General features: G+C 36.5%; 1 protein-coding gene and 1 long non-coding RNA gene across 9 annotated transcripts in view; one reads left to right on the top strand and one right to left on the bottom strand.

Moving 5' to 3' along the window:
* TENM1 (teneurin transmembrane protein 1) overlaps positions 1-12,903 on the bottom strand; it is a 353,764-nt gene that overhangs the window by 51,538 nt on the left and 289,323 nt on the right. For all 8 annotated transcript variants that reach the window (XM_086850669.1, XM_086850668.1, XM_086850671.1 and 5 more), the window contains 3 exons: positions 11,320-11,569; positions 10,436-10,456; positions 6,823-7,055 (listed from right to left, as the gene is read on the bottom strand). In XM_086850669.1, coding sequence (XP_086706795.1) covers positions 6,823-7,055; positions 10,436-10,456; positions 11,320-11,569 — 504 coding nt within the window. The remainder of the gene's footprint in view (positions 1-6,822; positions 7,056-10,435; positions 10,457-11,319; positions 11,570-12,903) is intronic.
* Positions 3,346-12,897, top strand: LOC111928680 (uncharacterized). The gene is made up of 3 exons (XR_002864244.2): positions 3,346-3,621; positions 7,117-7,227; positions 12,836-12,897. It is a non-coding gene; the product is annotated as an uncharacterized LOC111928680 (long non-coding RNA).

Here is a 12,903-nt window from a genome sequence, read left to right as displayed (position 1 = left end):
CAGCTGGATCAGATCCACACCACAGATAACACAAGGCCAGGATCTGTCACTAGGGCAAGTGCATCTTCTGTTTTGCGCAATTTCCCTGAGAACAGATGGCTGTGTTGGCTGCAAACCATCCATTATATAAAAATCAAAAATTATGCTGCAATGAAATAAAGCTACTCAGCTGTGTTGCTGAATGGATTTCAAACACTGACTATATAAGAAAACCAAGGATCTTTTAATGTTTCTAGCGTTCATGTTGCTCTCCAGCCACCACAGAAAAGTAACCTGTCTGCAAGGGAAGGACATATGCCAGTGCCAATAGCATAAATTAGCTCATGTCTTCAGTATTTGCATTAAATTCCTGGTACTTCCTAATAAGCCAGTTTCTTCAAGTACCAGCGAGTGTATAGATGTTCAGCAAAGATCTACTGCTTCCAGAGCTCATGGCTCTGCAGTAAAACAACACGACTTTACCTACTTGAAAAAATTATTTATGCATTTAAGTCTTGTTGACAAATACTCTACATAAAGCATCCACTGGAAAACAATACAGATTTGTGGCTAAACTGTCCCAATTTATTCATTAGAGTTGGATTCATTAATGCTCCTGTCACATCTAACATGATGCTACATGTAATCTGTACTCCAAGAGCTTATTTTTAATCCTTTTCTGATGTACAGTGTAATGCAAAATCAAATCACACACAGCACAGCAACTGTGATTTAATCACCATGGAACTGGGGGAGGAAGCATGCACATGCTGAGGGTAATGAATTGCACTTGAGTGCAAGTGGGAGCACTCCTCACCCCATGAGTGAATAAGAAAGGTACATTTTTTTTTTTTTAATCTTTTTCTTTTCAGAGAAGAAGATGTAGTTTGCATTAGACTCTCTGTCTGATTCTGTGCTCAAATGATGATGTCTTTGGGCACTAAAGGGACCTATGACCTATTGCACAAATGACAGACTTACCCTTCTTACATACATATTTCTCCTTAAAAACTTTTATCTGGGTAAGGACAAAATAAATCTGTGCCAGGATTTAGTCTCAGAGCTGAGTATCAGTCTTGCTGAGCAACATGCTTGTGCTGGAGGACTGGTTTTGGTCATATTTTAGTCACTGGGAATGTCCTACACAGGGCTGAATTTTGTACCTGAACATGAAACAATAGTTTTTATGAAGATCTATCTCCAGTGGATTTACATGCAGACATTTTGGAACAATATTTTTAACACTCAGAGGTCTTTTAATCAGTACCATTTGAATTCTGTTAACTAACATTAAAAATTAATTGCTGGTAATTCTGTCAAATGTAGTGACTAAATATTATTACTAGAAGTACACACAAAGTTTTCCTTTTTATAACTGTTTTCTTCAAAAAATAATAATTAGTACAGAGGCTGGGTACATCCATGATAAACACAGAAGGATGTCTATAACCTCTCCTGTTATTTGCTCTCCAGAGTGGTTTTGGTCAAGGAGTTATTTCCCTTGACAGCTCTGCCTTAGTGCACATACATATACCATTATAAAAGCAAATAGCACTCAGAAAGCAACTGATTGCTTTTTGTGTAGTTATCATAGGTATAAATTCAAAATACATGTGTCATTCAGTCTAGAAATTTTGGCATTTCTCGAGTTAAACTTAGAGTTTAACTTAAAAGTAGATTAATAGTAGGTAGTTTTAGATTAAAAGTATATAGTAAATTCCCTAAAATATTTTCTTTTTTACCCCATATCATATCCCACACTTGCATTCTAAGAGAAGCTTTCTTTGGGAACAAATCCTTTTCAAACATGCTGATAAAGAGCAGCTAGAACTACATGTTGCCCCCTTCTAGAAATTCTACTTTGTACTTTTTGCTCAGCTAAAAACTTACAAATGAGCATTCTATATTGAAAACTTCTAATTAAACTTCTGAAGAATTTTTAAAACAACATCTACAACTACCAGTGAGGATGGATAAAAGAGAATGCCACCTTCTGCTGAAGAACAACTGTATTTAGAAGGAACTTGAGATTCTCATAAAACTTTTAATAGGAAGAAGTGAATCAAATTGGTTAATTACCATTTTATGGTGCTAAAAGGGCAAATTACATGCCATCCATTTCTAAACTTCTAAATGTCTTCGGTGCTTTTAATTAAAGCTGCCATCTAGGAACTAAAGCAATTTTATGCAATTAGTTATTTATAGGTTACCATAATACACCACTCAAAATATGATTCAAGTGATTTGCAGTCTGTTGCCTTGTGATCTTTGTCATCTTTACTTCCTTACTGTCTCAGCACTAGCTGCAAAATATTCAGTAGTTCTTTGTCAGCTGGAACATGACTTCAGTACTTGCACTTGAGTGTTGCTCTCTTTAGAGGCAGATTGGTAGACTTGAAGCAGTTTTTAACTACTAACTGTGAATGAAAATGTTCAGCTTCCAGCCTGAGACATGATGACTGGGGTCATCCTGCTGACATGAGTGAATAGAAAAGCAAATGGTTTATGAGTTCAGATGAATGTTGAATGAAATTTAGGAAAAACCTGCTGTCCAGAAAGTTTACATTCTACAGTTTTCCCATACTTTGGAAATCATAGGTAGCTCAGGCTACTGAAGAGAAAAATAACGCATGAAATTATATATTTTTTGCTGATTTTATGATGCATATATAACAATGACTTGAGACTGCAAACAACTTTGGCATGTCGATTTCTAGCTTTATATATTGCTAATGAAAAATCTCAGCCCATTCTACTTTCCTTTTTGAATTCTATGGGAAGGTTAAAAGGGTCTTAGGAATTTACAGAATAGCAAAGATTGCTGGAAAAATAGTAATAATCATTACCAAATGTGTCTGTTGTCACAAAAGGCTATAATAAGAATTTGGTTGTGCATCCTACTGAAAATAAAAGGAATCTTCTAGCTGAACAGGAGCAGTCCTAAAAATGGGCTACTGCCATTTGGAAAGTGTAAAGGTTTAATCTAAGCAGCTGTTACAACTTTATTTACTCTAGAATGTATTGCTGAGGATGAGGAGCTACAAGACTGATTATTTCAGGATGCAAGCTACTAGGATGAACACATCTCCAAACCATGATTTTTTAAAGTAGTATTTCCTTAGTAAAGTAACTGCAAGCAAAACAGATAAAACTATACTGCTGAACCTATTTTTATATTATGCTTTCATTTGTGTTTCTATCTCATGGCCATTGTTCTGAGCAAAAAAGTTCTTTCCTACAGCTGTGGATAAAGTACTTCTGTGCATGGGACTTAGAACTTACTCCAACCTTCTCTATTTCCCTGGTGCTTCGAGGTCACTGCATCTTCAGTGAGGTCACTGCACTGTATCCAAATACTCTGTACTCAGTGTGCAGTCAAATTTCTCAAAGCTCTGACATGACTTGCACAGACAGTGTGTGCATCTAGTTTGAGATGCTGGTCTGGACCCAGGAATGAAAAAACAGACATTGCAGGACCTTAAATGTTTTCATCTTTAGATTTAGTCCTTGGGTTTAGAAAAGGTGTAAATCACTTCTGATGTTAAGGGTGGCATCACTGGAGGGCCTACTGTTTTCACAGAAGTTACACAGCTTGCATTTCCAGCAGAGCTGTCCTGTCTGAATGCTGGTCACAGACACAAGGTAATGGAAATCAGATGTTGATCAGACACTTTTCTTACCCTACTGCCTGGGAGACACTGGAGCTCAGCAAAATGTGGTAATTTGATTGTCTCAAACTCTCACTGCTTCTGTCAATTATACTTAGAAAGTAAAATCTATTTGCAGGTCTAAAGCCCACTGACTTCAGAAGGGCAGGGTAGGTAAGTGTTTAATGGTGTTGATTCAACTATTGGCTTTGCAGGGCTAAGTACAAGTCCCAAGTATTTCCACTCATTTTAGTGCTTCTTACTGCTCCAATACTTGATGACTAATCTAGTTAAAAACTGAACATGATCTTCAACTACTTTGTCATAAGTACTAAGCAGATTGTTTAAAAGATAGTGCTGGTGACAGATGTGCCATAAATAATTTTTATTTAAAAAATCTCCAAGCCCACCAAACAGAATTCCCCACCCCAAAATTAAAATTTCTTGTAAATCTTGGTAAAGTTCAAGTGATTGGAATTCAGTCAATGATTAATATTTTGTGTAGTTACTTCTTCATTTTCAATATCTTCTTGTGTAATAAATGTGTTCAGCTTGTCACAGATCTTATTTTATGTCCCCACCTTGTATCATTTCACATTCTGCTTAAGTACTTGGTCATCTATTACATGACTCATTAGTCTGAGATCTCTGCAGAATTAAAGAAAGTTGCAGTAAAAATAATATATTGAAGTTCAAATTTCAACTACATCAGCCATGCATGTTTAAAAGCATCTTTCAAAGTCAGCTCAACATACAATACTCTAAGATTAATATTCACTAAGCCCCATCTCTAGTCTTTCACAGAGAATTGGGAACAGACTGAACAAAGCTACATGTTTGCTAACTGTAAAATGAAAGTTGTGGAAGGATGAAATCAGAATTGATTAGTGTCACTTCATGATATTTTTCTGTCTGGCATTTAATTCCTGGTCACTAGGCAAAGGCAGTCTTGCCAAATAAAGATAATGAGAAATAAACATTCATGAGAGACTTAAAAAATTACAAAACAATCTAGGACTCTCCCAGCATGTTCAAGGAAGTAGAAAAATGGGTATGAGTTCAGAAAAGTCAAAGCATTATTCAAAGCAACTTTCATCCAGAAAAGTAAGTAAGAAAGAGAATTTGAATTTCCACCTATTAACATATCTTTGAGGATGTTACCAAACAGGATTAAGTTTCACAAGTAGGTAAGCAAAGTAAAAAAATCCTAATAATATACCTGTATCAGCTTAAAAAATAAATACAAATTATTCATTGAATAATGCAATTGATTATATTTAATCATAACTTGGCAATTATTCTGTCTTTGTCTGGGCCCTTTTGTTACACTGTAAAAATCTCAGAGGTATGAAACCAGAAACAATTCTTTTATTTCTGTGGTCAAATGCTATATAACACTGTGTGTCTGTGTGTCTAAGGATTTTTAAACATGGTTAAGAAGTTTTTGTCAAAATTTCTTGCTTCCTAGAGAAAATAGTTTTCTTTATTACTGTTTGAATGTTATTTCAACAGAAATATGACATCTTCCGTCTTGACAAGTATTTCAAAAACAAGCAAAATAGGTGATCCAAAAGAACCTCTAAAACTGAGACATCTCTGTTTCTTAATAAAGATCTTTGTGTACCAGACAAACACCTCCTTCTACTTTCGAGGGTTATTCAACCTCTTATAGTTCAGGGGAGAAAAAGGACCTGTAACTACTAGGCTGTTAGGATGCTGCATTGATTACACTGCTGGGGACCACGAGCTGATGCTGCATTTTGTTAGGCTCTGTACAAAAAGGGCATGTGGCAGCCCAGACTTCCTCGAGATTAAAATAAAAAATGTAACAAACTGGATCATTTCAAACTGGTGTTATTTAGAGGAGACACATAAAGCTAAAGCACCTGAGAATCATGGCCTGAATTTGCCAATAGAAGAGTCATTGCTGACAATTTCTTTTTAGTAATTGCTGGCTGTGCAAAAAATCCTCATGTTCATCCTTTATTCCTCCTCATTTCTTTATGACTAGAACCTTCTATTAAAGAAGTATGAGTATCTTTAAAGTAAACAGTGTATCACATTTTCACCAACATATTTCCCTACTAAGAAAATAAGATGGAACAACGGATTGTATTGTAATTTGATATAATCAATTGTAATCAGAAATAAAACATTGATCACTTTCACAGAATCACACTTTCCTGATAAAGAAACTGAAAACCTTTGTTTTCTAGTATTTTTAGAAGTGATTCATTACATTAATTAGCTGCCTGAAGATTAACATTTATTTGTACTTACCTCACACTTACCTTCTATCATTAAAGACATGCTAAAGTCACTCTATAATTACGTGTCTCTTGCTAAATCTTAAACCAGGATTATTTGCTTGTCTTAGAGGTATTTCTGCCTGGATATACATTCTAATTTCCTACTGATGTACAGCCTTCCTTTATTAGCTCACGAAAAATAATCAAAACCCTTCCTTTGAGCAAGCCGTGAGCAGGCACGGGGGAAGCACAGCACAGCCCACGCAGGGCTCTGCCTTGGGAGCTGCTGAGTACCCTTTGTTCCAGGGATTGCAGTGGGAGCTGAAGGTGATCAGCTGCTTTAGAGCACCAAATCCAGAGACTTTATCACAGTTCTAGTGCACACTGCAAGGGGATTAATTGTGGCTTTGGTGGGGATTCAAGGCTTCACATGCATTTTGCCTGTGACAATACTGAATGTACTCTGACAGGGATATGCAGCAGGGAGATGCTCATCTTTTTCAAAGTGTGTTAATAAGAAAGGACAAACTAGATTTCTGAATAAACTCGATTTTGCTGGCTGATTTGAACAGCCCTGACTTAATGTGTATGAGTAAGCTCTGTTAACATTACAACACTCACCTGATGCATAAAATCTAAAAAATGGACCTTGAAACCATATAAATTTGCTTAAGAGTTACATATAATTAAATGTTGCCACCTTGCAATTGAAAGGTAATGAAAGAGGAGTGTTGTCATACAGGGAAGAGTAATCAGAGGACTCAAGCCCGAGCCTGCTGCCCATGCTGGTCTCTCATAAAGGACTGGTTGTACTGCACACATGAGTAAGCCTCATGAAGTGATCTGGCTTGATAGTTGGTTAAATCATTACCACTGACACATTTTTGTACATCCAGTTACATGTGAGTTCCTAAATAATGAAAGAAAATGACATGGTCTTTTCTTACCTCTTGGGCTGTTGAGAGAGGCCTCGGATGCCTTTCCACCATCCCCACAGTGACTTTGGTCAAAAGGAAGGCACTGATCACCTGTTCCTGCTACCACATCTGCATTTTTGGCCAGATCCTTTGTTTCAGTGAGGGATTTTGCTTTGTAGACTTTTCTGGTGTTGGTATCTGATAAGTAAAGGGATTCTGATACTGGATCAACGGCCAAGTAATATTTATGTGCAGGACTTGTACTAAAACAGAAGAGAAGAGCATCAGAGTCAACTTGTTTTTCCTTTTACATCTCTGTGGCAGCATAACAGTTGTACTCTACTTATCTGAAGACATCAGCTCAGTGATCTGAAGAGGACAGAGTCATGAGAGCAGCTCAAAACACCACCAGTGTCCTGCTACAGAGCCTAACCAGTGAGTTATGGGTCAGGGAGCTGGGGCAGAGACTGGTACTAGGGCAGTACGTCTGCCCATCAGTACCAAAGCTCTCAGGATAAAGCTAACTGAAGTGACTTCAGCTTAGTTATAATTATTACTATCAAAAGAAAGATCATTTTTCTATATCTGATACATCATAGTACTCTTGACTCCGAAAACAAATCTATGAGTTGCAGCAAAGTGAATCACAGGCTGTTCTAGATGGGCACAAATACCTACTCTTTATTTTTATCTAAACCTTCTAAACCTTCGGAAATATGAAGGTGTGAAATATGGTGCCTTTATTCATGCTGACTCTATTGTCAGGAGCAAGGCAGAAGGCCAAGTACTGTCAGTGCAACTAGCATGAATTAATGCACCATAATTCATGCACTGTCACTGCCTTATTGAGATTATAAAATATTATTTTAAAAAATATTTACATATGTTAAATTAAATGGTGAGGATCATAAATTCTAATCTGAAAACTGGGCTGCATCTTATTATCCAGTAAGACTTTTAGTTTCTTTTTCAGTGCAAAGTTAATTTCCAGTTTGAAGAAATTTTTTAAGCACATGGCACACCATGCTAGTGTCCTGAGCCTGCTGAGCCTGCAGTGGGGCCTAACTAAAACTCCAGATAGAGATCCTTTAAATCACACAATTGGTTACTGAAATGGTGGGAGAGAAGCAAAGGCCGAGAGTTTAGGCGGTCAGATGCTATTTTTAACAACTACCATGTTCCTCTAAGGGGGAGGAGGAGATTTCTGACAAGTGTCTGGGCTCTATATGCCCAGTTAGATAAAAATGACTGTAAAAAATACCTCCCCTTCTTATTTTTCTTAGGAAATACGTTATTAATATTGGTACCATTAACTAACACTTAAGATTGCTGCAACAAAGTTGTGAAGTGAGTTTCTCCTCTCACCTAGGCCAGTTCTGTTTGTGGTGGTTTAACAACCTTCAGTGATATTCCCAGAGCTGGGGAACAGATGTGAAATCCAGTCCTGGGAACCACAGGGAAGTGGTATGATGAAAGATGAGTATGAGGATGAGCTAAAAGCAATTAATGCCAAAGTATCACCACTATAAAATTTTTTTGTTGAAAATATCAAGAAATCATTTTTGCTCTCTGGATTGAGGTCAGGAGTAACTGGATAGCCAAATGATGACTTTTAAATAAAACATTTCAGTGAAAAAAGTTGCAAGGAGAATTCTATATTTTAAATAAACATGTTGTTCAGTATGCAGAAACTGCAGAGAACCAGGGGTCACTCTATATTCTCCTTGTAGACACATTTTCTGTCATCCTTGTCATTACATTTAATAGACCAGCTGTTAGAAAACTTTTCATGTTTATGCTTAAAGCCTTGCATACTAAAATGCTTAGAGTACTAGTAAAAAATGGAACACAATTAAAAAAACTTACTATTTTTGCAGAAGATTGTAATCAGAGATGAATCTGAGTTGATTTAAATTAGCCTTTTGAAAAATATATGAAATAGACTAGATTTTAAAATTAATCTTTTCAGTACTATTCTGTACTAAATTTTTCTTTGTATTTTTCTCGAAGTTTAGTTCCCATTTTTACCAGTTAAACAGCTTTGCTATAGCTTATTAAAACTATGATGAGAAAAACAAATGGGATAAGGTGTTTGTAAACAGCCAAAAATAAGATCAGTGCCTTTTTCTGTTTACTGGTTGCCAAACTCTCCCTTTTTACACAGTATTGTCATTTTTATGTGGTAAAAAGAACTCTTTTGGAGCCTAAAAGTTGTGTAAAGGAGCTGGATTTTGAAGCTCTTTCCTACCTGGACTGTCTGGAGCCATCTTTTACCTGCTGCTTTCTTTGAGCATTCATTCTATAGATTTCCACCATCACTATGACCTTTAAAGCCTCAAGGGAATGGCACACAGTGGGATTGTTGACTACTCTCATATCACCTCAAGGACTACATTAACTGATTTCCTCCAATTTTCTACAAAATTCATTTGGACAGAATAGTGACAGAGACATTATAATTGAAAATAATAGGGCTGGGGTACTTGAATATTGTCATGGGGTACATGAATATTGTCAACTTCAAGGCTGAAGCACATCTCAAGAAACTAGTACTAGGGAACAGGTATTAAAAAGAAAAAATCTACTTTACAAAAGAAACCTCTAAGTGTAAAAGCTATTTTATGTTTTGAATGCATTATAGAGAAATTCAGTTTAAAAAGATACTGGTCATTTTACAGGAAATGGAAACAACCCTTCTGTTAGAAAATGGAACCTTGCACTTACCAACTAGGAATTTTTCTTCCTTTTTAAGTTTAAATTCTAAAATATATGAGATGTGACATAATCTGGTAAATAATTTATAATATTCAATAGCAGTCCTGTGACAAAAGTGAGCAATTCCAACCCATACCCTCATACTGTAAACACAGTTCAGTCCACACTCTGCTCCCTACTATGCCATGAAGTTACTGTCTTATCTTGTACTAGTGCCAGTTTATTTATCTCATTTAAGTACTGGAACGCTAAGAAGTTTATTTCTAAGGAGACAGAGTGCCTTGCTGTCTCTCTCTAGCATGCAACATCACTTCTGCAGCTGGATTGTTGGAGCCAATTCCCTCAGCATCTGTCACAGAAGCCTAATGTGCAATGTTCATTCCTTTAAAGAAATCTAAATTGCAATGCTAAAATGCCAGCTGGAAAGGGGAAATGCCACTTGCTTTGTCTTTAACAGGAGCAGCAAGAAATGAGCTTTGACACAGCATCTTCAGTTCTGGGCTCTGCCGTGCACTTTATAACTGTCAGGTTTTAAAGCCCATGGTAACCTGGAACCTCTAAAGCACTTTTAAACTGTATTTTTGTAAAACTACTGTTTCCTTGGATGGCTATATCTGTGATCAGTCAAACACCATGTGAAATGGGTATGACAGCTATGAAATGTACTCTGTGTTGAGGTTTAAAACTCTCCATCTCTTCTTGGTGATCAGCAAACTGATTTTTAGAGGGAGACTTTACTCCTTCAATGGGAACAAATCTGTAAACTTTCTGTACTATAAGAAAAGGTGAATTGCATTAACATTTGTATTTATTACCCTTTAAATTTATCAAATTCAGAGTGTTTCTCTATATCCAGACTTCTAAAAGGACTTTTGTAAGACTGTCTCCTCAAACGTGGTTCACATACCAGTTATTACATTTTACTTACCTGTGTCTTGTGTCTCTATTCCTGGAAAGGCAGATTAGTTGAGGTTTAGAAGGAAAGAAAAAGAGATGTTAGTCCTCAACATAACTGTGTTCTTTATCTGACTGCTCATAGACCTGTATCCCACTAATTAAACATTGTTTATCCTCTTACTTGGTATTTCTTTCTCTCAAACTGTTTCCTTTGCAATGTCCACACACTGCCAAGTTAATTCTGAAGAATCAGCACACAGAATAATCACCAGCAATGTTAGCTAGGTGGATGTTAAATAAGAGAAATTTCATGTATTAATGTCCAAAATCTTCCCTGCCTTCCCCTGTGTCCCTCAAAGGAAATGGGAAGTGGGGGTGGTAATAACAGGGGAGTCATTAAGGGCAGCACAGGCTCAGCCTCTCACACATCTGTGACGCCCCTGTCTGCTTAAACTGAGCCACATCCTCTGCTGCATGAGGAACAGTGTAATAGTATTAACTGTAAACATGGTAAGTCTATAGGCCCAGTGTTGTAACTTGACATGATACTCTGCATGTTTGCTGTGGAATTATTCAGCTTTTTTCAAAAATATGCATCACAGTATATTTTACTTTTGGAGAAAATGCATGGAAAACCTCACAGAAAGAAAAATCAGCTTTATTAATTCTGCAATTTGCAGAAGTTCATTATACAAGGCCTGTTCTAAAGGCCACTTAAAACATCCTATTAAACTGATGACTGTAAGTAAGTTTTCTGGTAAGTTGGTTTGATAGCTGATGACACACATGACCACAGAGTAACCACATGTGGTTTTTTCACCAAGTCCCAAGGGATAAAATCTCACCCTAGTTTTCACAGGCATATCTCAGCCAGAATTATACACACTATTCAGAGAAAGCCAATTATTTTTTTACCTTAATTCTAATATGCCAATCGTATTTCCAGAGGGAAAGATCCGTCTGACATAATTGAAGTCCCCAATATAGACACTTCCATCAGGCCCAGAAGCGAGTGCAACTGGGGCAAAGAGTTTGCTGTTGAGGGCGAGCCCATTGCAGTTGGAGCAAGAGACACTCCTCTGGTGTCCATTGCCCATCACAGTGGAGATGACTGGAGGCTGCTGGGAAATGAACATGTTTTCCCCGTTTCCTTTGTGCACAATTCCTAAAGGAAGGGGAGGGAAACAAACAGAGACAAAATAAGCAAATGTATGACATTTAAACTATTCTGCAGTTTTGGATTACAATATCCTCTATAAAATCAGATTACCAAAATAGCAAAAACCATCTGATATTTTAGACTGATACAGCGTTCCACTAATCTTTTTCAATTTTGATCATTTCAAGTTTCACTGTCATGATTTTGTTCATCACTGGCTAGCGGCTATTTTAAAGCCAACATCAGGAGGAGAACTCATTGTTGGCTAATGCTCTAACAAATTGACTGCTAATTGCAGTACTATCTGATTTCTTGGGGATTACTGCTTTAATATTCATTTTATTCATAAATTTTTATTAGGTAGCAGAAGCATTTCTTAGGCAGTTTGAATATTTAATTAAAGGAGATTAATAGCAGGACCACTATGCATTTTTCACAAAAGAGCACCGAGTGGCAGTACAAAATCAATATTCAAATTCAACTGTGAGTCCTTCATGGTATATGAAAAAGGTGCCAAGTGCAGCAAAACCAAGTTAAGAGTCAAGGAGCAATTGTGAGGCACCAGTGAACATCCTCCCAGCAATAACAGCCTACCTTCTGCCATAAAGGCTGAAACAATGTATTCTAGTAAAGCTCTTCAGCATATATTATTCAAAGTCTCAACTAGGTTGGTGATACCAGAACTAGTACAAAGATGTATTTTCTCAAGTTGACAGCTATAGTGTTTATTTAAGTAACAATATGGTAATATATTTAAAAAGTATCTTTGAAATGACGTTATTGCAAGAATTTGGCTACTGCAAACAGAAGATAGGTACACTTTTAGATCATAGTCCAAATTTTCTTATTTCCCTTGAAAGGGCCCAGTACTTCATCAGCAAATTGGCACTATTAAAGGAACAAACACAAGGGAATTTACTTTCTGGAGGACTCATGCTGGGAAATGAGAATATTCTAGACACTGCAAGAAGTACATGTTGGGACATGTCTGAGTTTTCACCAAAGTAGAGCAAATGCATTTATGTATTGACTCTATGGACTTTTGTTTAAAATGTTTTTTTGTGACTTTCAGGTAAATGTGAAGATAAAATTCACCTTGGTAATTACTGAATGTTACCACAGCTATTTTGAAGGGAATTATATTTTAAAAAAATAAATATTTATGAACAATAGAGGACATAATGTATAGATTTGTCTGAATGATGTCTTTAAAAAAAAAAGCATCCTGGAAATATGCCTGTAAAATAAATGGCAATATTCTCTCTTATGCAGTGGAGAAAAATACTATAAAATGAAGATGCTGCCCTTTGTCTGAAATTACAATGTTAAGGTAATCTTTC

Source organism: Cyanistes caeruleus, chromosome 14, assembly GCF_971803275.1.
Source record: "Cyanistes caeruleus chromosome 14, bCyaCae1.hap1.1, whole genome shotgun sequence".
Classification (NCBI taxonomy): Eukaryota; Metazoa; Chordata; class Aves; order Passeriformes; family Paridae; genus Cyanistes; species Cyanistes caeruleus.
The sequence above is the reverse complement of the archived record's forward strand: the minus strand, read 5'-3'. Positions and strand labels throughout refer to the sequence as shown.